This window comes from Bombus affinis, chromosome 12 (genome assembly GCF_024516045.1).
Source record: "Bombus affinis isolate iyBomAffi1 chromosome 12, iyBomAffi1.2, whole genome shotgun sequence".
NCBI classification, from domain to species: Eukaryota; Metazoa; Arthropoda; class Insecta; order Hymenoptera; family Apidae; genus Bombus; species Bombus affinis.
The window spans coordinates 9,685,127-9,708,179 of NC_066355.1; the positions used below are offsets into that span (position 1 = coordinate 9,685,127).

The 23,053-nt window shown below is 47.8% G+C and overlaps 1 protein-coding gene across 7 annotated transcripts in view; it reads left to right on the forward strand.

The window, feature by feature from the left end:
- LOC126922509 (protein tiptop) overlaps window positions 1-23,053 on the forward strand; it is an 89,700-nt gene that overhangs the window by 41,973 nt on the left and 24,674 nt on the right. For 3 of the 7 annotated variants that reach the window (XM_050735089.1, XM_050735091.1, XM_050735090.1), the window contains one exon: window positions 12,682-12,813. The exons of 2 other annotated variants lie outside the window; for them this stretch is intronic. In XM_050735089.1, coding sequence (XP_050591046.1) covers window positions 12,747-12,813 — 67 coding nt within the window. In that variant the 5' untranslated portion in view covers window positions 12,682-12,746. Of the gene's footprint in view, window positions 1-12,681; window positions 12,814-18,871; window positions 18,893-19,028; window positions 19,145-23,053 lie in introns of those variants that run through there. 2 more of the 7 variants (XM_050735095.1, XM_050735094.1) reach the window with 2 other exon arrangements.

Genomic DNA, 23,053 nt, shown 5'->3' on the forward strand with positions numbered 1-23,053 from the left:
CCTTCGCGAGAAGTTGTCGGGCTGTCGTCTTCGTCGTCGTTGTCGTTGCCACCGTCGCAGACGTGCAACATCAACGACGCTGCAAAACGAGAAGGATGCGAGAACGATGTCTGGGTGGAGTCGAGCGAGGCTCGAAGCGATCGACCTTTCAACGAGCAGGTTGTGTAGGATTCACGGGCTAGGAAAACGTAAATGCGGGATAGACATCGGCGCAACAATGTGCAACCTTGATCTTCCAATTTAATACGCGGCGTTCGAACGAAAGGAACGTTTTATCGGTCGCAATGGGTTTCCGTCTCGCTTCGATCCTGCAAACGTTTTTCCCGTGTAGCGTATTATCGTCCCAAGCGTTCTCCGCCTGTCTGTTAGATTATGCGTATTAGGTTGTCCGGAAAGTTTCTTTCTAAGGAAATAATAGACGCACGATATTTCTTGTTTTATATTAATTTATTGAATTATGCACGAATATAATAATACAAATATAAGGGAATCGATCATACCTAATTCAATAAAATAATATAAAACAAATATAAAAATTATTCTTCGTCTATCATCACCTTATGAAACGAAGGAAACTTTTCCGACAACCTAATATATTCTCATTTTATCATTTCTTACGAATATAACGATTCGACCAGCGAGCAGAAAGACGATGGCAGAGTAGCTTATCCCGATGCAAAAGAAAAAAAAAAGAATTGCGACCGGTACTTGTAGAACACGATGACCAACGCGTATATCGCGTTAGATAAATTTAAAGTTTCGACGCGCTTCCGTTTCCAAAAAATATTTTTACACGCGCTACGTATCCTATACGTTGTACAAAGTTCGGTGTATTCCTCTCGCCCCTGTACCATCTCGCCAAGTTTCCTTCCCAGCCTCGCACAGTACTCGTTACTGGATCTACGTTCGCTTCGTACAGCTCGGATGGACTCCGTTTTAGGGCGGAATGAAAATTCGTGACCGATCGGCCCGGCTGGACGTTCGCGTTAACGTCCGGTCTGGCTCGTCGACACGAGGGATTTGGTTGAGACTCGTCAAGTCGATCGATTATTTTTGACAAGGTTGATCGATAGGCGCGCTGGCAAGCGGCGAACATCGACTGTGCGTCGAACGTTGCGTCGTCGTACGGCGGGCACGACGCTCGCATCGTTGTTAACGTTGCGGGATATTAATATGCCGGATGTTACTGATCGCCGAGAGCTTGTTGAACTTTCTTCCGTTCTTTGGTTCATTTTCTATTCTTAGAAAATTCCATCGGTTTAAGGAAAGTAGGAAAGAATCGTTAGAGACGCGATTTTCTTCGAACAATCTCGCTGCGTCGTTTCAATCATTTTCCCTCAAATAATCATATTTTTCTACCATTGAGAAGTTTCTCGAGGAAAAGATCGTTACCGATCTACGTAATCGACTAAAGATTCTTCTAAAACGTCAGACATTTTATACAGCCTGGCGAATAATATCGTCGAACGAGTCGATCTCTTCCTCGGATCGATCAATAAATACAAAACGAAATTGATCTATTCTTGCTGTACCAGCTTTTTCGCTCGCGCTTTCATATCCGTATCTTGTTCGATTAATTCTGCTCTTTTCCGTGTCTGTTCTTTTATGAATAATTCAGAAAATCATCAATATCCCGATGATAGAGTCAGCAAATCTAAAGTCACTCTTGAAAGTGTCAACGGAAACCTGAATGCGGCGTAATGGATGTGAACGGAGCATATTTTTCATCGTTAGAATATGTGATTTTATGAATGGAATTATTAATCGTCATAATTTGCTTTCTGTCTCCGGCAACAAATCCAGCCAATCTGCTCCGAGAATATTTACTCGTGTATTTCTTGTTGCGAAGGAAAAAATATATTAGAATAAGAATAACTACACAAAGTAGGAAAATATGTATTAATAGCGACACAGACGAGGCTACAGTCCGTCAACTAAATAATACTAAATTATAATAATTATAACGAAATAATAAGAATATCGAAAAAAAAAATATCTTCATCGTTGTAACGATCAAAGCTACTGTGAGAAATTTGTCTATCGTTGCGTAGTACGTTTAACGAAGATCGCATCGTCACGAACGTTCGATCGCCACGCTCAAATAATAATTTTTTCGTCGACCGTTTTACGATTCCGTGGTACCGGCTCGTCGACCGTGTAACCCCGATTCTTCGGCGAGAAATTTCGTGGACGATCTTATACAGCCTCGTCACGGAATGCCATTCGTCAGAATTTTATCGATCGCCGTTGAAGGGGAGCGAAAGACGACGGGTTCCCGTATCGACACGATCGATTCTCATCGATCGCGCGAGTACGATTCCAATTAACCCGTTTCCACGCATCGGTGATCGGTTTACGTTTCAAGGACCTCGTAAATTCGAACGTATCGATCGTCCGAGTATCGATAATTATGATCGAGGGATATCGTTTGTTCCGTTCACGGAGAAAGAGAAAATGACAATAATTGGCTCGTCCGTTAGCAGTTGGATGCTGGGAAACCAGCACAGTGATTCCGCCATGACGAAATCAAATCGACGAGTCTTTCTTTCTTTCGTCTTATCGATCTTAACGCGTGTTCGTCCAACTCTGTTACGCAGCATTCAGGTTTCCCTCGACACCTTCCACACTGTCTTCGCATCTTCCGACTCCATCATCGGGATACGTGACGTTGTAAATGGAATTATCGATCGTGGTAATTTGCTTTCTGGTTTCGACGACAGCCACAACCAATCCGCTCTGAGAACAATTATTTATGCATTTCTTGCGTCGATGAAAAATACGTTAGGTTACATACACATTGCGCACAATAGGAAAATACGCGTTATACCAACGCACATACAAACTTAAAAAGATAATATCGTAACGAGGCGCGATATCACGATTTCTTGATGGCCTGTCGAACGATATATCGATGGAGGTACGTGCGTTATTAGTATTTAATAGCTGGACGATTACCGCTGCTTGCCGAGTTAGTCAAACGCTATACACATTACGAGGCTGAACATGTGGCAAGTTACAACGTCGTATATTTCCCGATAGGACGTTAATTATGAATGCGAATACTAATTCACGGACGAAGGAATCATCGGATCGGTGAATCGAGATGCAAGGAGAATCGTTGACGAAGATAGGACCGGTAGCCACTGGACGAACGAAGACGCGGAAGCGGTCGATATCGGCGTCGATTAGCCTGCGGCGTAGCTCGCAAGTGTTCGAACCGGGCAGAAGGAACGCGTAATCCAGCGTTCGGCCACGTGGCGGATATAAAAAGACTCGTTGTTGCCGACGATGCATTACATAATAGGTATTCCCGTTCATAAACAGCGGCGTTTAACTATGAATGAAGCAGAGGCCCGTGGCCGCCGCTCTCGCCCACTTCTACGCATACCTACAACGCTCGTCCGTGTACCCGGTCTTGACCTGCCTCAAATCATGTAAATCCTAATCCGTCCGCGCACGATCGTTAACTCCGCACGCGCGCCTCTGGATTGTGAATAATTAAAATATTAATGAGTAACACCGACTCACCTGGCGTACTTGGTCGCCGGTTAATTATCGATAGTCGATCCGCGTATTAAACCGCGTTAGCGATTAACGACCCGCAACCCGGCATACGATTTATTTCCGCGCGAAGATAGTGAAAAATTCATTACATCGTGCTGTCTACGGTGTGTCGGTACGCAGTATCCCAACGACGGACACGTACGCGTGGAAAATACGTTGTCGCGTCTGTTTGAACCGATCGGAACGGTATTTGCAATTTTTCAATAGAACGCGCGCTAGCTGGTCGCGGCCAGAGCAGCGTAAAATTTCGTCCGGGCGGATCTGCGCGTTTTCCTGGTGTGGCCGCGGGTAGCCAACCTGTTTAGCTCTGGAAGAGAAGAAAAGGTCGAAAAAAAAACGCGTAAGAGGCTCAGGTGCAGGTATCTCCGGCGTCCGGCTCGAAAGATCGAGTTGCTCGATGTCTTCTCGAATGCCCCGAGAAATTTAAAACGTCTAAGCCGTCAACTTTTCCGCCCCTGTTGCTTGATGCGTCCACCCTTCCTTCCTTTGCGCGTCTCCTTCTCCTCGACTTTCGCCTTCTTAGCGCACGCCCCCCTCCTCTTTGTTCCTTTTTTTACGTTTGTCGTCGAAGAATCGAGCGACGCCCGTGCTTTCGAGCGAACGCCCGATGGAAAATCGCGCTCTCCGGCAGATCGATCTCGAAATAATCAATTTTACAACGATCGGTTTCGTTCGTCTCGGAGATATCCACGATGACAACGCAGTGTCGCAGAAAGCAGACAGTATTGGGTCGTTCGATAAGTTTATGCCGCGGTGAGTTTATACTCTTGATGACGTGTTTTATGAATAGAGCGATCAAGATGATCAATCTTGCAAGATCAAGTGCAGTCTAGAGAAGGCACTCGTGAGGAGAAAATCAATGAATCGCAAGCATTTAGATTCTTCCGGTTATTGTGCAATTTTTTTCTACTATTCCCGCGTCTTACATTCGAGTCAATGCCGTGTGAATAATCTAAAATAACGCGTCCAAGTTCTATGACTGGTTTCATAGCGGAGATACGCGTATCATAGATACCGAATATAGCAGACCGATGGAAGCGTTCGCACGACTATTCTCGCGAGACGCCGTATCTCGCGATACTCGTTCCGCGTATCTTGACAACGATACTTTTCCAACGAAGACGATGGACGAAACTTTAAAAAAAAAAAAAAAAAAAAATGTCGAAGTTCACGCGATACGTACGCAGTCTGCCATACGCGTACCACTCGTATCTCGGTGTGAAACCAGCCTAAAGCGTCTAAATAGCAGAAAAATGAACGATACGAATTTATTGGACGATCTAATAAATAGAAAGCGTGTTCGTGTTATTCGTCTCGTATAAGACGAGCGTTTGCTCGATCGAGTCGAGGCTCAATGGTCGTAGCCGAGTGGAAACCAAGTTTCGAGGTTTGCCTGTAGCCCCGGTGGATTGACAGCTGCGACGAGTCATCTTCCACCGCGTCATCGTGATCGTCATCGTGATCATCATCCTTATGGACGGCGGGCCACGATGATTGGCTGAAAGCGCATTTGTTTCGTGACGCAGCAGGGGCGAGAGCGCAGCGAGTTTCGTCCTTACACATACGTACGAGAATCGTACGTGCGTGTTTGTAAAGGAAGAGGGTGACGATACTCGGCGACTATAGCTCGCGCTGCTTTTACCACGTTGAAAATTCGGCAACAGATCTAATTTCGATCGCAAGAGCGAGCAGAAAGACGCGACAAGTTGCATTTCTTCGATACATCGTCGATGGATCGCGTGTCGTCAAAGCTGTCTCCTTATAAAATTCAGTTACGTGGTTTGCTCGAAAGATATTCGCGTTAAGAACGTTGGTCTCGAAGCTTTCGATTGCCACATTAGACGCGAATATTAGATTTTGTCAGAAATTTCATACATTTGTTACTTGTTCTCGCGACCGATGAATCTCTGCAAGCCGGTGTCGCTTATTTCTTGAGCATCGAATCGTTTCACGTGGACGGAGATCAAGCAACGATCGAACAGAGTTCGAAAAAGAGTTCTGCAAAATTTTCCGCCTATGAATATCGAGACGTATAGCTACAGAAAGATGGGCGAGGGACGATTTCGCGAACGCGAGTACACGCAGCATCGCGTTGTATAGACGCGTGGACGATCCGTAGCTGGAAGGTTGCTTCGTCACTGGACGGCCTTTGGGCTTCGCCGATGCATCGGGCGTAGCGACGAACCGAGACGGAGCTATACCGACGAATAGGTGGAAAAGAGAAATACGATGTACCTGAAGCAAAGTATCCGTAGCGGCAAGGATAATAAATAATAAAGGTATAGGTACGGGAGATTGATGGCTGCACCATGACTGACGTTCCATCAATCACCTCTTCGCCCTTCTCACCAAGGATCGACCGTCTTCGTTCCAAGTACCTCCGACTTCGTTTTCTTCTTCGTTCGTCCCTCGACCATTCGCTCCGTTCCATCCATTCCTTTTCTCCCTTCGTCCTCTCTTTCCGTAGCTTTTTTCCTGCTCGCTATTATCGTACCGGCCCTTATTAGCTAGCTGCCTTTCGCGTTCCTCGATGAATCGAGAAATGACTACCTACCGCGGCCCGAAGCTTTCTCGCTCGCGGGATCCCACAATGACTGCGCTATTTCCGAATCCTCTTATTTGCTGTTCACCTATTAAACAGCCGGCTGCCCTCTGTGCTCGCTCTCGTCGTGTTTTCTCGTTCTTCCAGCGCCACTTCCAACCAACCGAATGCTTCCAACTTGTGCACAACGACTCGTGCTAGTATTATGCGCGGTAATTCGTGCATACGTTGATCGCTGACGACTTGTCAGGCCGATTTTGGAAAACAAATATTTTCCATCCATCAAGTTTGACGACTGGATGATGCAATTATCGTAGTAATAGTAGTGTGCCTTCGTGAAAATTACAAGAATACCATTTTTAGCTTCATCGATGCGTTTCAATCTTTTCAAATACGATATTCTCCGTATCGCGTAATTCTTACGAGTGTATCCGTAATTACGTTTAATGGAATCGTAAAATCGTGGGACAAACGACCGTATACAATTGTTTAACTTTCGATCAACGATAACTGAAGATAAACCCGCATAGCGTTTTACGATACCAATTTCATCGTATTGGGAGTGTAGCATCTGACCGAAGGAATGGCAAAATTTGCCAAAATTCGTATTCGTTGCTCGTCGCTCTAGTCGCGTGACGCTCGCGTTTATCCAAATCGCTAATTGTCAGGATGAAGCGCGTACTCGTGATATATTTTGTGGAATCTAATGGTCAACCAACGACTGGTCAACAGTGCGTAATGTCACTTAGAGAAGAAAGTGCAAACGTTGGCCGTTTCGATTCGCTGCGAAGGAAGAGCCAGACCTCTAGGGCCAAAGTATGGAACGTAGAAGTAGAGAGTAGGAGACTGCTGCCATCCGCCAACTAATCCGTCCCCTTCGGCGTATGGTGAGTGGCCAGGACGTATCAATCGGAAGGCTGGTATAAGTTTCCGCCGTTGTGGTCCGCCGGTACGGAGGTTAGCTGTCGTGGTCAGTTTCGAATTGCGGCGATGTCAGTGACAGCTGTGCTCGAGGGCCGCGTATTGAACTCACGTCCAGTCACGCTCCTTTATACCTACTTACCTTGCCCCCTCTTGCCGCCATTTGCTCTCTTTCTCTCTCTCTCTCTCTCTCTCTCTCTCTCTCTCGTTCGGTTTCACTATCTCTTTTCATTCTACCGTACTTTCTTCTCTTTCCTTCTCTTTCTCCTTGCTCTTCTCGCTCTTCGTCTCTTCCGCGCACTCTTTCCAATCGAGTTTGCTTCGACTCGCCCGGTCCTGTCCAAAGGAAAGCTTCGACCGGGTTCGGTTCACCTAATGGGACACGCGTACAGCGCGCAGCCAATCGGTAATCATCAAGCGGACAAGCTGCGAGTACTTTATTAGGATGTATCGTTATTTTTTATCTTGCATCGTTTCCACTTGAAACGCACCTTTTGCACTACCATCATTTTCGATTTCCTCGGAGCAAAGTTCTCGCTCGTTTCGGCCGACAATTTTCGACTCTTTCGAGGCGAGTTTCTCGAAATCGATCGCGGCCCGACTCCGCCTAATTAAAGCATCTTATTCCCCGCATAGGGATTACAGTATTTCGGCGATAAGAAAATTCCAGCGTATCGGAGAGCGTTGCCCGAGCAGAGTGCGTTTCGCCGTGAAAGGCGAGGCAAGCGTGGAGAGAAGGGTAAGAACAAAGAGAAGAAGTCGCGACAAAGAGAGAGAGAAAGAGAGAGAGAGAGAGAGAGAGAGAGAGAGGTGCATACCGGGGAGCTGTTTAACTTGCCAATTACTGAAAACCCTGGCCCATCGAGACGAGTATTAAACGGGCTTCCGACCACGGCTATATACCGACGTTTCTATTTTCCTTGGCGAACGTTATCCTCGATACCTCTGCGCTCTTCTCTTTCGTTTGGTAAGAAGGCAATACGACGAGTAAGAGCGAAGAGGACGGCAGGATTTCACGAGTGCGTTGCCTTCTCTCTCGTGCTTTCGCTTCCGTTCGTCTATGGACGAACTAAACTCGGCATAACGGCGGCGAGAGGAGCAGGCACGATATTACGCCAGCGAGTCGACGATGCTCCGGAGAACGAGATCGGTGGTCGTAAGGAAGAATAGGGGACGGGACTCGGGTCGAAGCATCGGTATACGTTTCGAGACGTTCACGACGTTCCAGGACGGTCGCTCAGGGACGCTTCGACGCAACGAGCGAGCCTTATCTTCGCTATACGCTCGTAAGGGAGGTACACGGGGTGCGGCGTATCAAGCTTTCACGGTTACTTCCGTTACTCTTCGACCGCCTAGACCTACACAACATACCTGTCCTCGTTCGTTACAAATACATCTTGCTTCTCTGTTCGCAGCTACGTTGAAACACCGTATCGCCCGCCGTAAGATCCAGAGTTTCCTTAGCTCGACAAAAAACAGGCACACCCTTTTTCTCTTATCCGGAAACCACCTCCCTTTCGTATTTTCGAAATTTACGAATCCGTCGGTCGTAAGTTGTTTCGCGAAGAGGCTGCGCAAAGAATGTTATTTTTCCTCGATTCTTATGTGGCCGCGTATTTTTGGAAAGCGATCGCCGCGGTCGACGCAGAAATTACGAAAACCGTGACCGAACCGACCATCCGCACGAAACAAGGGCGAACGCTCGGCGCGAGAAGGATAGGCGACACGGAGCGACAAAAAGGGGTGTCTTGACGATTTATAATCGGTGACGAATGGGCGCGATCGCAGGGAGCCCTCGTCTCTCCGGCGTTTTATAAATGTCGCAGAGCAATAAAGACGCTCGATGGATTAGCCGTGAGCCTGGCATTCCAAAGGCAACGGATTCTATTCTGGTGATTTGAAACCAGGCACGCGCGTCCAATGAATCAATCGAAGCCTCGCTTTTTTCTCTCCTGTCTCCTGTCTCGTGCCTCGGCCTCTTCTATCTCTTCCGATACCTTTATAGTTGGCGAACGACGGACGTTTCCACGTCGGACACGTTCGATTCTCGAGATTCGTCGAATCTACGAATACGCTTCGTCGCGCGCCTTCCTTCAGCTTCGCTCTTTTACCGTACAACAGAGGTGCAGGCTGGTCGCCCCTTTTCCACCGGAGTCGAGTCCCTCCCCGGTGAACCTCCGTTGCTCTCTTTCTTCGGCGACGCCGTGACACGAACACGCGGTATCCCCGCTGTTCCAAGAATTCACGTACGCGTCATAAATAGTGGCCTGCTCGCACTCTGCCGCCTCCACTTCCCCTTCTCACCCCTCCGCTTCGATTTCTCGCACGTTTCGACGTTTTCCAATATTCCAAACTGCACCGATTCCATCTGGGGTCCCTCCGAAGCTTCTTCAACGTCGCCCTCTTTTCCTGTCTCTTCTTTGCCATTCGCCCACCCCTAGCGTTTCTCCGCAACCTCGCGAGTATCGACCGCGAGTATCGTAACCGCCACTTTTCGAATTCCACGTTCCTTTCGTCAAAAGGACGAATCGATGACACGGCGGTATGTCAAACGTTTGTTGCATCGGGAATCCGCGTGTATGTGTCTGTGTGTGTAATACGTATCTATTACGACTTTCGTATTATACGCGTTGGTCAGTGGATAGTTCTCCAAACGATCGTATATCGAGAAGAACGATGGTTGGGATTGATGCAGAAAAGCGATCTTTTCCTTCCGCGTTATTACAGTGGTCACGAAGTGTTATCGAAGAACGAGCGACGAAGTAACACTTGTGTGTAGGGACTTGGGAATATTTATTAGACGCTCTTGTACGTTTACGTGGTACTCGTGAATGTATTCGAACACGTCTCGTAGGAAGCCTCTAAGAAGATGTTAGAAATCATAGCGGAATCTTTTGTGCGTTCCAATTTAATCGCGTACTTTAACTTTTCAAAATATCGTATTAACTTAAGGAAATATATCGAGCTTTTTACAATAGCAAACAGGAGTTGATTATGTACCTGAAAACAATGAAAAGAATTCATGCAATCGTACGTACGTCCTATTCGTTCTTGCCTATAAGATGTGACCAACTTTTACCGATTAACTTTTAGACGAAACGATCGATGTTTTCCAAAATTGTCGAAAACCCTCCTTGATCTGATCACATAATTTTATTTACTATCGTTATTGTCATTATTATTTACTAACGAACGTTGGCCCTGTAACGCAACAAGGGAAACTAAATGTAGAAGTTACAAAGTTACAAAGCTATAAAATTCCGGAGGTTATGTTGCGACTGAAACAAAACAAAACAGGAATACGTCGTTAAATATAGAAACGTGTCACATTATAAATAATTAAAATAATTGCAAACGCTAAACGTGGGAAGTTGCGAAAGGATGCGGAAAAGAGATCGACTCGATTCGACAATGCGTTAGCCTGTGTACATAGCCTCGCAATCGTGTCGCCGTTTCTGTATTTAATTTATTTATTTAAACAGGAAATAACGATAAACCTCTCGACTTTGACATATAAGGCAACGCGATAGGGGAAGGCTAAAGCAACGAATTTTTGAAACGCGCGTGTATCTCGCCGATGACGAAAGTGACTGCGCGTCTAAAAATCGAGTCCGATGAGTAACGCTGGTTCTTTCAAAGACGCACCGATCCGTCTTGTCGAATGGAATTGGCGCCAAACGTTTTACGAGCATGCGCGCCACGTTTCAGCGTTCTCGGCGTGGGTTTGTTGTGCGTCGACCTTTACCTAACGGCTCTCTCGGAGTCGCAGCGAGCTCCCTTAACTCCTCTCCGCTCCCTTGGCCTCCCTTCTGTAACTACCGCCGCGCAGCCACCCCCGTCGCCAACCCTGACCTGATTTATGGGATTCTCCAAGTGTCTACCCTGCCGACGCGCGTTTTCGAGCCTCCCTCCCAACTCTCTCCCTTCCGCTTTCCCTCCTGTCTGTACGCGCAGACAGCTGGCTAGCATTTTCACGAACACGCGTTTCCTCTTCTCCACGCGTTCCGATCCTTCGTTACCTTATCACGCTTTTTACGAATCGACTTCGATTTTTGCTCGATTCCTTCTAGTTTTACTTATTTATCTCCTTATTCTTCAACTGCTCACGCGTTTTCTTCTTTTCTCTTTCGCTTTTTCTTCCCGAAATTGTCTTCGTCGCTCGACTCGGTCAGAAATCGAGCGGAAAAAAGCTATCGGAATATTAATCGCGATCTATACGTGGCGTTGAACGATCTTCGAACGAACGCGATACCGTCCCCCTGGCACCCCTGTTCGAAACGCCTTTCTCCTCTCTCTCCGTTTGCCCGCTAGATATGGCCGAGTAATATACGAGCACTGCATCTGTTCCCCGTGTGACGCAACGTCCTGCCATAGATCACGCTCAGGCTTTTAGAGAGTGAAGGCTGTTAAGAAAAGCGCGACGAGGACGGCGCGCGGACGCCGCACAACGAAGAATAAGAGGGACGAGGACGAAAGGATGGAGGGGCAGGCAGGGAGGGAGAGAGAAACGGAGTAAGGTTGAACGAAAGAGCATCGGAGATCCCTGTTACGGCCGAGAGAAACAGGAAAGCGAGAGAGGGAAAGCGTGGGACAAGGAGGGGCAAAGGGGCTGACAGGGTGACGTACTGTTGCCGTTAAACTCGGCAACAGACTACGACGTAAAGAGGAGTAGCTGCGAGTTCGCGACCGTTTCTCTCTAGAACGTCGCGACACGGAAAAACAGACAAAGACTCTCTCCTTTCGTCTCTACTTTTTATCGATTAACGATCAACGATTCGGAGTCAACGAATACGTAGACAGATATCGTTCGTTTGAAATTCGACGCGACGAGAAACGCGTTTCGATCCGGTTCGGTTCAATTCGAGAAGCTCGACGGTTATTCGCGGTGGTTCGCGACGAACGAGAAATGAGACCAGAGAAAGAAGAAGAGAGTAAAAGAGAGAAAGAGTGAGAGACCAAGAGAAACGAAAGGGAACGCGATGGTAGCCCGGCGATACGCCGAGAAGCCGTCGCGCCGCGCCGCACCACGAGCAAACCATTCAGCCGAGATATACGAGCGAGAGTTTGTTCGCGCTTATGGCCTGCGTCTGGAAAGAGGGTGGTGTGGGCGGAGGAGGGATACGAGGGGTACGCGAAGGGAAGAGAGCTCGGTTGCCGCTTTATCGGAGCACCCTTATGCCTATTATGCCTCCTCATCCCCCGATGGTAGCGGTTTAACGCGGCCATCCCCTTGCCGCGCTAGTCGTTTGGTCGGTCACGACGCGCTGCCGAGTACGGCCGAGTACGAACGAACGGAGTCGAATAGCGGCGACGACGGCCGACGAGTACCGAGGTCGGGCGACGGCGGGTGACGCGGCGTGGCGCGGCGCGCGAATTAAAACGCCTCATAAATATCTGAAACAAAGGCGGCCGCTTTCGAGGGCGTACGGTGGAAAGATATACGGCCGGTTAGGATGGCTGGTAACGGGTGGATAAGAGAAGGGTCGGGAATTGGTTGTGGCTGCGCGGGGGACGCGATTCGGCCGTTTCGCCCATCGTTCGGAAAAACACAGCCAAAGAGGGTGGAAAATTCTTTTCTCGTATCTGGGCTCGCGTTAAGCGTAGTTTCGTCGACCAACGAATTTTTGTGACCATTCTGACTTTTTCTCTTTCAGGTAAGTAGTGGTCTCCGATCGTTTGAAAAGCGAGCGGCCCGCAGCCGTCGCACCGGACGGGAGACATGCGCAGCAAGCAGCAGCCGAGGCCTTCTTTTCGGTGGCCGCAGCAACGCGGCGATAATCTTACCGGTAAATATCTTAACCCACGCAAACGCACGTAGCGCAGTACGCACGAGCACGCACACGCATTCCCGTTTGCACGCAATTTTATTTTTCCGTAGTAATTGTACGCGCTTCTCGCGCGTTTCCACGTTACTTCTATGCTTTCCATCCTTGTTTGCTAGATTGACAGTCGAACGTCCGTATCGCTGACCTTCGATCGGTATAAAGACAATGCAAACGCGTTAACGAGTACGTATCTACTTGCATGCGTCCTTCTTTCGCTATATCCACGTCTAATTGCATAGCGTGCGAAACTGTCCATCGGCTACAGCTAAATGATTTCCATTTCTTTGCTCTTCCTTTCGCTGCCCTTGATGGTTGATTCATAAGTTGCGGCAGGTCGTTGTTAACTTGTTAACCGGAAAACTCGAGTTAAATCGCCGTCCTTGCTCCCTTTTTATTGGAAATAAATTATGCTTTTCAAGATTTTCTACTTGTTTTATCGACTTTTAATTACCCGATTACAGCAGAATCCGGTTAACAGGTTAAAAAAATAAGTATCGTACGCTGTTATCGCGTAGAGACCGAGTCGAGCGTGTTTCGTTATTCGGACGAGTCGACGTCGAGAAAAAGAACCGTCGAAGCGGTAGTTCGCGACGCTGTCGCACAGAGCGTGTGCGTTCTACGTCCGTGCGTGCATTTCGGTGGAGAAATTAGAAATGCCCGGAGAGATTTATTGCCGGTTGCTCTGCGCGCAATTGCCGCAAGAAACGGGAGATCCTCGTCGCTCGTTTCTATCGAGAATCGGTCCACGGAGCGCAAACCAAAGGGACGATGATAGTCCTGGAACGAGACTCGCTTTTCGTTCCCAACGTAAACGCGGCGCGCGTTCTTGCCGCTAATTTACGATACCTCGAACGCACATAGCTATCCAACGAAACGTTTTGATGGGAAATCGTTGTCCGTTCGACGCGATAACGCGTATCCATGTTCGTTCGAACCTCGCGCGATAACCGGGCCCAAGTGCGACAACGCGGTCAGACGCAGGCGGTTGCATCGGTGCTTTCGCTTCGTCGAGAACGGAAGTCGCCGATTGAGATCTACGACGTCGATGGATGGATGACTGGGATGGTCGATGTTCGGTTACGATCGTCGATCACGAGGATCGATATGAAAACGGTCGAGAAACGAAATTAGGAAGATGTCGTGATCGGTACGGCTTTCACGGCACTTTCGATGCGATTATCTGGCTGATTAATCCGAAGATATATTATTGGATCGTAGATATTTACGCGGTCGACTTTTTATAAACGCAACAGAAGCAACCTGGTCGGATAGACGTACAGATATGGTCCCGCATTGTGCACGCTAAAGCGGCTACTACTGTGTATATTCTTCGCCCTTTTCCACTTCAACCTGGGACACCGTACTAATTCGCATACGGAACAGGTGGCAGGGAAAGAGGGCACACGGGTCTCGCGGCTCGAACACAGAAGATTGCGACGAAAGCTAGTTCGTGCAAGAAGAGGTTTGATGGCGCGCGCGTTCTAGAACCTTGGATGACGCTCGAGACAGGCCAGAGATATCGAACGATCGCGTCGCTCGAAAGCGGATAACCGACGCGGATAAAGTACAAGTCCGCGTGCGTGTGCCGGACAAACGGGGTCGTCGAGGGACACGCGACTCCTCTCTCCAATAGCCTCTAGCAGGGAATCGTGCCGGTCTCGGCGATAACCCTCGAATGACGTGACAAGCGAAATCCTGTATCCACGGTCCGGCTGGCGCGGGATATCGGCGGACGTCTAAATGAACCGTTGTACCTTCTGCTTTGATTTCAAAGAGCGGATCCCTAACAGCGGAGGAATATTCATTTAAATATCTGTCGATACTCGAGTCCGACGCGAGGGTTGCACCGATGTCAGCGCCGGACTTATGTGCCCTCCGCGTTCTCCGTTCCCTCTTCCACCTTTTCCCTCCTTTCATCCTGCACCCGCTGCCTCTTTCACCCTTCGCCCCTGCTCTCTTTCTCCACCTCTCTCCCGTTCCAATCCCGTCCCCGTATCCATCCCCGTCCTCTTCTACGGCCGCACGCGTACCTACCTGTCTACCTGCCCGCGTTATATGTATCTATACACGCCCACCAGTCGACGTCTGATCTCTGTCGCGGATACGTTCAATCCCGCACTTTGTTCGTCGCCAGTCCAATTCTATACGATCTCTCGGTTACTTTCTCTTCAGTGTCTTCTTTCGTCGCTTCCTTTCCTCTTTCACGCCTCTTTTTCTTCCCTACTTTCCTTCATTCTTTCTCCATACGATCTCGATCTTTCTCTTCGATATTTCATATATTTTACGTTTACTTATGGGATAAACCTATCGCTACGTAAAAGCGTACATCAAAATTTCAATCAGTTAGTTGTGCAGAAATTCTCCAACTTTTTAAATTACGTGCTCCTACGATAGTCGTTAAAAGAAGACAACTTCTTCGTATCGCTGTATGCACCGAACTAGTTCGGATAACTTGGATCGTCATTCGATAGATTATGCTCTACTGCGAACAACCAGCAACGTTATCGTCGATCGCATTCGCGGAGGCGTAACCTCCCTTACAGTATCCATAGTATCTCGAAGGAAATTATAAAAATCGTAGCTTGAAATTATTGTTTGTTCTTCTCTTTTTTTATTTCATTTTGACGCACTCGTGTGCGCAATACCGAAGAACCTACGTCGGTTAAATAAATAAATAGATAAAAGATAATACGTAGGAGGAAGAAACACGCTGTTCTTATTCCTTCGACTTTTCCTTAGGATCATCGTTTTGCCTCGGTTCCCCTTCCAATCCTCTTTTTCTTTCCGTTCTACTTTTGGATTCTCCTCTTTCCTCGGTTCTTCCTCTCTCACTTTTTCCTCTCGATTTTCCTCGCTCACTCGCGGTTTTCGAGCTTCTTCGCGATTCCCTTTACGATTTCGCGCTTTACCGGCACCGTTTTCTAAAGCGAACGCGTGCAAAGCGACGGAAAAGTAGCGACGAAAGTAAGGGGAAAATCGAGCGGAACGACTCGGGGACGATCTTCGCGCGATAGCAAACACCTTTCCGGTAGCCGTAGGTGGGTGGCGGTGAACCGAAACGGTTAGCGCATCGACGAGGTAGATAGAGACGAACTGGCGGCGGTAGAACGAGAAAGGACCGCCAGGGGGTGTGGAAAGGAGCACTTTGCGTGCGTCGTTTAAGAGAAGCTTAATGCCGCCGTAAAACGCGCTAACGACCGACTCTCAGCCCTTCTTCGTCTTTCACGAGCTATCGCCGTTCTTTAGCTTCCGAAACTGTATTCCCTCTAGCGAGACATTCTGCACCGTCGACGTTGGTTCCCATCTACGAACAGATTTAACATTCCTTTTATGCATCAGAAATCACATGGCCACTCGATCGTCGCGATTTCCGTTACGTGACGCAACAATTAAACACGTTGCAGACGAACGAGTTTCACCAGAGAAACACTCCATTTTCCTACTTCTTTGTATCGGGTACTAGTTGTGCCGTTGACACTCGAACTTTCTTCCACGATATTTTACCAATCGATAATATTATGATATTATTAATTTTAGAACAGCTGAAAATAAAAGTCGTTGTTGCGGCGCAACAGTACGATCGTAAAGTCATCGAGTCATCAGAAATAGTCCAGGGAATCGACAATCGTTCGTGACCAAGGAAAACTCAACGACGCGGAACTTCTTCGAATCAACGTGTCTTTTTCATTATTTTATTAGCCACAAATCGTTAATCGGCTATTCGAAAATCGCGTTCCTTCTTCGATTACTCGGTCTCTCCACCCGTCCATCTCGAGAAAATGCAAATCAGGAAGTTGGAGCGTCTACCCCCGGCAACTTTCTACCATCGGTCTACCATGATAGAACTTTGACGAATGAATACGCATCTTTCTACGAATCTACGTAATATACTTACCTTGGTTTTTTTCCGAACTCCGGTTACCCCTGAAAGAGACTCGACCGCGTTAAGTAGAAGCTCGAGGCAGTCGAGTAAAAGATCGCGCGATCTCTCGTTCTGCGACGATCGAATTTTCCTTTTCTTTTATTTTTCGAGAAAATAAAAAACATACCGTCGTTAATTTTCAGTCGATACGTTTGAAAGTGTTTCAACGATACGTCCGTCGTGTTACGTAATCGCCGTAAGTGTTTTTGTAATTATATCACGAAGTAACTGCGTTTAATGAAACGATAAAATTGCGAAACCGGAGCAGCAGTTGCTTTTGTAAAAGCACTTAATTCTCTTCGACTAGCGACACGTAAAATTTCGCTAATAATATTAGTTCAATTGCGCAACACAGCTCTGGCACTTGCTACGTGTGCGTTGCACTCGCCGCGGGTGTCGTTCGCTCGCGTCGCGTCTAATTGATCCGAATCGACGCGCCTTCGATACGTCATCTTCGATTATAAAAGTGGGAAAAGAGGAAACAGGACGGACGACTGGCGGAAGGAAGGGCGGAAGAAGCAACCGTACTCCCCGAGGGTAGCGCGCCGTATATTCCCTCCCTCTCGACAGTTTCTCCCTTCGCATTTCCGCGGGTAGTCCTACTAGCAGCATTTTAATCCAGCGAACCGACGTCACTCCACCGCCCCGAATAATCAGCCTGAAATTCGTTGCGAGCGTAGGCAGGCGAATTGTCGCGAAACGCAACAAAAGAACGAGATATTAGTCGGCTGCGGCTGTGCGGCTACGGCTGCTGGCCAAACTGTACGCTCGGGAAGCGTCGCGTCGCGACTAGGGAGGAAAGTACGAGCGACTATACGAGGACCTGCGAGGGCTGACATGGTCGACCGCAGTTGAATTCATCCTTCCGGGCTTGTCGGCGACGATCACCAAGTCCAGAACGCGATTACGATCGCGCCAAGGATAACAAAGACGACGTGGAATACCGTAGACAAATACATAATTAGACCACGCGTTGGAGGAACTGGATGGCCTTGTACCTTGCCGTGACGATCCGCGCGCTCGATTATCTGGATCGCGATCTCCCGTTTACCAATCGATTAATAATCTCGTTTTCTAGCTTGTGCGTTTGCATATACGCCACCGCGGGACGTTGATTAATCGGCAATTTATACCGCGACATAAGAATCGGCATTTTTCTTCTTTTTCAATTACGCCTCGTCGTATCTGGCAAAATGTCCAGGTTGAAAATTAATCAGAAACGGAGAACGGGTTTCGCGGCGATTAAAACCGTTTCGAACTGTGAGCGCATTCCGTCTACCTAATACCGGTTCAACGAAAGTTCGATCGTAGACAGAGATCGTTCCGTAACGGAAAAAGGAAATGGAGAGAAAAAGGAAAAAAGAAAAAAGAAAAAGACGAGAATCCGGTGTACTTACTTACTTAGTTACTTACTTGCATACAGTGTAGCACCGGTGCAACGTAAAATCGAGCGAGAGTAAAACGTTGACGCGGCCAAGTGGAGTCGGTGTGAGACGCGTTGGTGCATCGATGCGTTGTTGGTTGGTTTGGCTCGAAGAAGCGGTAGGAGCGAGCGGTACACGGGAGTGTAAGGAGAGCGGAATGAATCGCTGCCACTCAAGGAGCAACAGACGGACGTGCCGGACGGGCTGACAAGGCCGTGCTCGTTCCTCGCTCGTAGCTCGCCGATGCGATGCCGCGCGCCACTGAAACGCCATCCGCGCGTACGCTTCCAACCAACCGCGTCGATATAACTGTCCACTACCGATAACTACGACGAGTTACGGTTGCTAAGCGCGCCTTCGTTCCCAAGATCGCGTCCAAAGAAGTTGCCTGTCTCTCCTCGTTCTTCGACTCTTCGGCCTCTCTGACTTTTCGTCTTCGTCGCGTCTCACCAATCCTCCTCCTCGCCTCCTTCCTGCCTCCTTCACACCGTCGATCCTCTCACACGTTCGTCGAGCTCGCGACGAACACCGTGATGCGCCGCGTACATTCGGTCGTCCATCTATCTGCGTGTCTCTCGTACATAACGCCTATGCCACGGTTCTTGGATGCGGCTTAATTATAATACGGAGATATTTATTGCCACGCGTATCGTCTATTTCCGTCGACGACCGTAGGAGGACCGGGCAAAACCGGGTAAGCGATATCGCGAAAGCGACCCGACTGGCTTCGTGATTCGCCGAGGATCGACGAGTCGATGTTTGCATGACGTGAACGGACGAGAAATACGCTGGTGTTCGGTTTAATAGACGCGTTTTCACCCTTCTCACAGTGGGCGCACAGTTGTTCTCACCAAGATTTGGATCTGCTTCCATGGAGTGGGCCTCGACCTTATCTGCAAACCGTGATCCACGTACCTTCGGTTGGATGGTTAAGAATCATAATGATGTAAGTCAGTTCACTGCTAGTTATCATAAAATACTGTTCTGCGATTAATGATACAAAGAGTTCCTTATATTCCGTCGAGTCGTAACGACGTGTCACGGCAGACGATAAATTAATCGATTGATCGATCGTGAAATTACGTGCAACGTACATTTAACATCTGTAATACGCAACTAAATCCAGATTCTCCAAGTCTTAACTTACATCAATATGAAAAATACAATTTTCCTATCTTCGAGAAATAGTCGCGCGACTATCCTAGCGAAACCGTTCGAGTTTTTCCAACGAAAACTACGACAGACGCCACTATGTTTCGCGAAATTTGTATCGGACGAGTAAGAGATTACAACGAATGCGCGTTCCCACGAACTTTCGTTCCGGCCACTATCGCGCTTAAAAATATACATAATAATTCACGAAGAAAAAAGAAAAAAAAAATTGAACAGACGGAACTGTTGAGGCAGCCGTGACAGAAGGAGTATGGCCAAAGTATCGTTCGGCGAGCGAAGAAAAATTCACGCGGACGTCGGGTGAAAGTACAAAACGACTGAAACGAAGCATCGGACGAAACGTCGAGGGAGATTCGCGGAACGAACGGCAGGAACACGGTCGCGACTCGTGGATCGCGATTCTCGCCGCGAAGTCGCGTGTTCTTTCGCTTGAATTTATGCGAGGGCGAACGATAAGCAGGCGGCGAATAATACGGTCCACAAGCACCTGCCAGCGGGCGGCGCGGTAGCCTCCGGTCGTTCTTAATTCGCCGCGATCGTGGCCGCGGACGACGCTCGATCTCGCTAGATGGTATCGCGGCCACCGATCCCAACCGTGCCTTTCAAACGAACGCACAATAGGCTTTTCGAGCTTCGCGTCAAAAGTATCCAGCTGCTTCTGGTGCCTCTACTTTTCCGGCTTCGCTCTTACATTCACCTCCGTGTCCACCAGATAGCAACGATTCGCGACTCACGGCGAATCGGTACACGATCGTTTTCCGTTCGACGCGCTTCCATCGACGTCAATTATTCCGATTACACGCTGTCCGGTTATGCTTGTCGGAATCAATCGCCGCGACATCGCGTCGTAGGAATAAGAAGAAGCCATCGAAGAGACCTCGCTTTCGCCTCTCTCTCGTAGGCGACGCATCGCAATTAATATCCCCGTCGTGACGACCTCGATCCGTCTCGATGCACCTGGCTTTCGTCTCGTCCCGCACACTCGGACGACGACTCGAGATGACGGGACTGGAATTAATATTCGGAAACAAGACCACTGGACCCCGCTTGGGTTTCTCGGCTCGATCCCGCCCCGCCCCGTCCTATCCCGCACTGTCCTGTCCCGTGTTTCGTCCGCGACGTGGTTCGCCACACATCACCTACGTACTTTACGTTCCATGTGATTCTCTGTGGAACGCCAAACTTTGTCTATGCATACGTTTTCATCGATAAGTGTTTTTAATTCATCCGTTTATTTACCCTTTTATCGTTATTAAACGTATTAATAAAATCACGGCCCATTGCTGGTTCATGAAAGTATCGAGAATTTACCGTGGAAAGTTTGTACGTATCGTATAAGCTTGTTTGCGTTATATAAAACATTTTTCAGATATTTCATTGCCGACGTAACGAAAGATACGTATTTCGTAAAAAATTCTGCAATTCGTATCCACCGTGCTATGGAATATCGAGGCTTATTAACGCAATGGATAATCGATCGTTTAATTAAATATACGGCACCGTTAGTCAGCAAAAGAGAATTCGTTGTATTCGAAACAGCCGAAACAGAGTGTGACTTTTTAATTCGTTACATTTCCTGGCATGCCGAGGTGACTCTTAGTTTTTTAAATGTCACGCCATATTTTTCATAACCTTTCCAACGATTCAGCTGGACATTCTCCACGAAAAGATATCGATCTATTTATACCGATAAATCGTTTTTTAGCGTTTAGCGGATACTTTTACCTTGATTTGTCAAATTTAGACACGAAAATACAGGGAGAGACGAGGATGTATACCTGTAACGAATATCTCGGAGTTTCTAAATTTAAACTCGATTAACATAGCCAAATACTTTCGTGGACCACTGTACGTGCACACCTGTGTACGTTACACGCGTTTATCTCGCGAATTCTTACATTTTCGAATCGAGCAACGTTACACAATCGTGGCCGATGTCTCGCGAGGCGAATATCGGTAAACGATGCTCCGTACGTTGAGCGCGATGCGTTTCAAAGGCACATAGGTGTCCGTCGTCGAAGTTTAATCGACGTTTAACGCTTGTCTAGATCTGCGGGAAGCTGTAGGACGCGCGCGCTTGTAGAAAGGGGCTCGACGGAGCAGGAAGGAGAAAAGGAGGAGAAAGAGAGAGAGAGAGAAGGAGAAAGAGAGACAGAGAGAAAGGAGAAGCAAATGGACGCGAAGTGGACGTCCCGTCCGTCCGTCACGTTGCTGCCGTCAGATTATCGTTCCGACACTTTCCGAGTTATTCCGGCCTTGTGCCTTTTCGTTTCGTTCGGTGTTCGCTTCTCTCCTGCAGGAAGAGGAGGATCGATGCTGTCGTTCTTCTGCTTCTCCAGGGTGCTCGTCTTCGGACGACCTCAGCAGACACGCTCCTCCTTAACCGACGTGTTCGTTTCCAACGGAACGAGAGACGGAAGAAGTCGGACCCGGAGACGTCGTTCGCGTAAATGTTGAGTGATCGAGAAAGAGAAAGGGGAAGAGAGACAGAGACAGAAAGAGAGAGAAAGAGAGAGGAGGAAAGAAGAAGCGAGATGGTATAAAGAAAAGAGAGGAGAAGAGAGGCAAGAGCCAAGAGCCAAGAATCTCGTACCTGCGTATTTGAAGTCCGGTCGACCCGTTTGACCGGTGTCGATCAAATTTCCGAGGACGAGATTATTCAAGGCCGACAACGATCGAGACAAAGCTCCTTTCGCGGCCGTACACCTCTTCCCGACGTCGACTCTTACTTTTTCTGCTCTCTCGCGTTTCCACCCACCTTCGCGCCAATTTCCAAAGCTTCTTCTCTCGGCTTCTGACGGCTGTTCTTTAATTTTATCGAGAAAAAGAAAGAAGAAAAGGATGAGCGAGATGCTCGTATTGCTACGAATCTCGCGGAAGTCGCGCGACTGTACAAGGATACAGCGAAATTAATTCAATTAATCGAAATCATCGATGATCGGGTTAAAATATCTATAAATCCTGCAACGTTCACGGCGGATAAATAATAGCGGTACGTTTGAAACATAGAAACTTTCGATATATAGAACAATTTTTATGATATTTATTTCAGACGAATTAAATGGGAAATTTCCAAAATTTGAATTATACGATCGTAAACAGCGTGTATGGAATCAACGACAAAATAATCACACGAATATTAAAATTGATCGAAATGATGAAAAAACGCGAAGTATATCCGAGAGAAATTCCGGCAAGCCGTCAAACAAATTTCATATCTTAAATGTCATCATAGTTGACCGGTACTCTTCATCGGCGAGTTTTACGATAGATACGATTAACCCTGCTGCGTTCTTTAGGTCGTTCTCGATCGACTCGTATGTTTCTATCTTTAGAAAGACTCTTAGTTGGAGGAAAATTTTCTTAAAACATCGATAGTCTTCCTTTCAGCATGATATAGCTGGGTGATTTTAAACGATATAGGAAACTATATCGTTTAAAAAGAATTGCAGCAGTATTAAAAATAAAAAAAAAAAAAAATACATTTCGCACGCATCCACCACATCAACCGCGAACACTGCAGAGTTAATCGTTTCGCAGAGATCGATGGTTGGCGTTTCGCGATCGATCGTTCGACGTATCGCTAAACGTACATTTTTTTCAGCCACGTTAAACGCCGCTATCCGTCGAACGATTCGCGGTGAACAATCGTTCGATCGCGGCGACAGAGAGAGAACGTGCA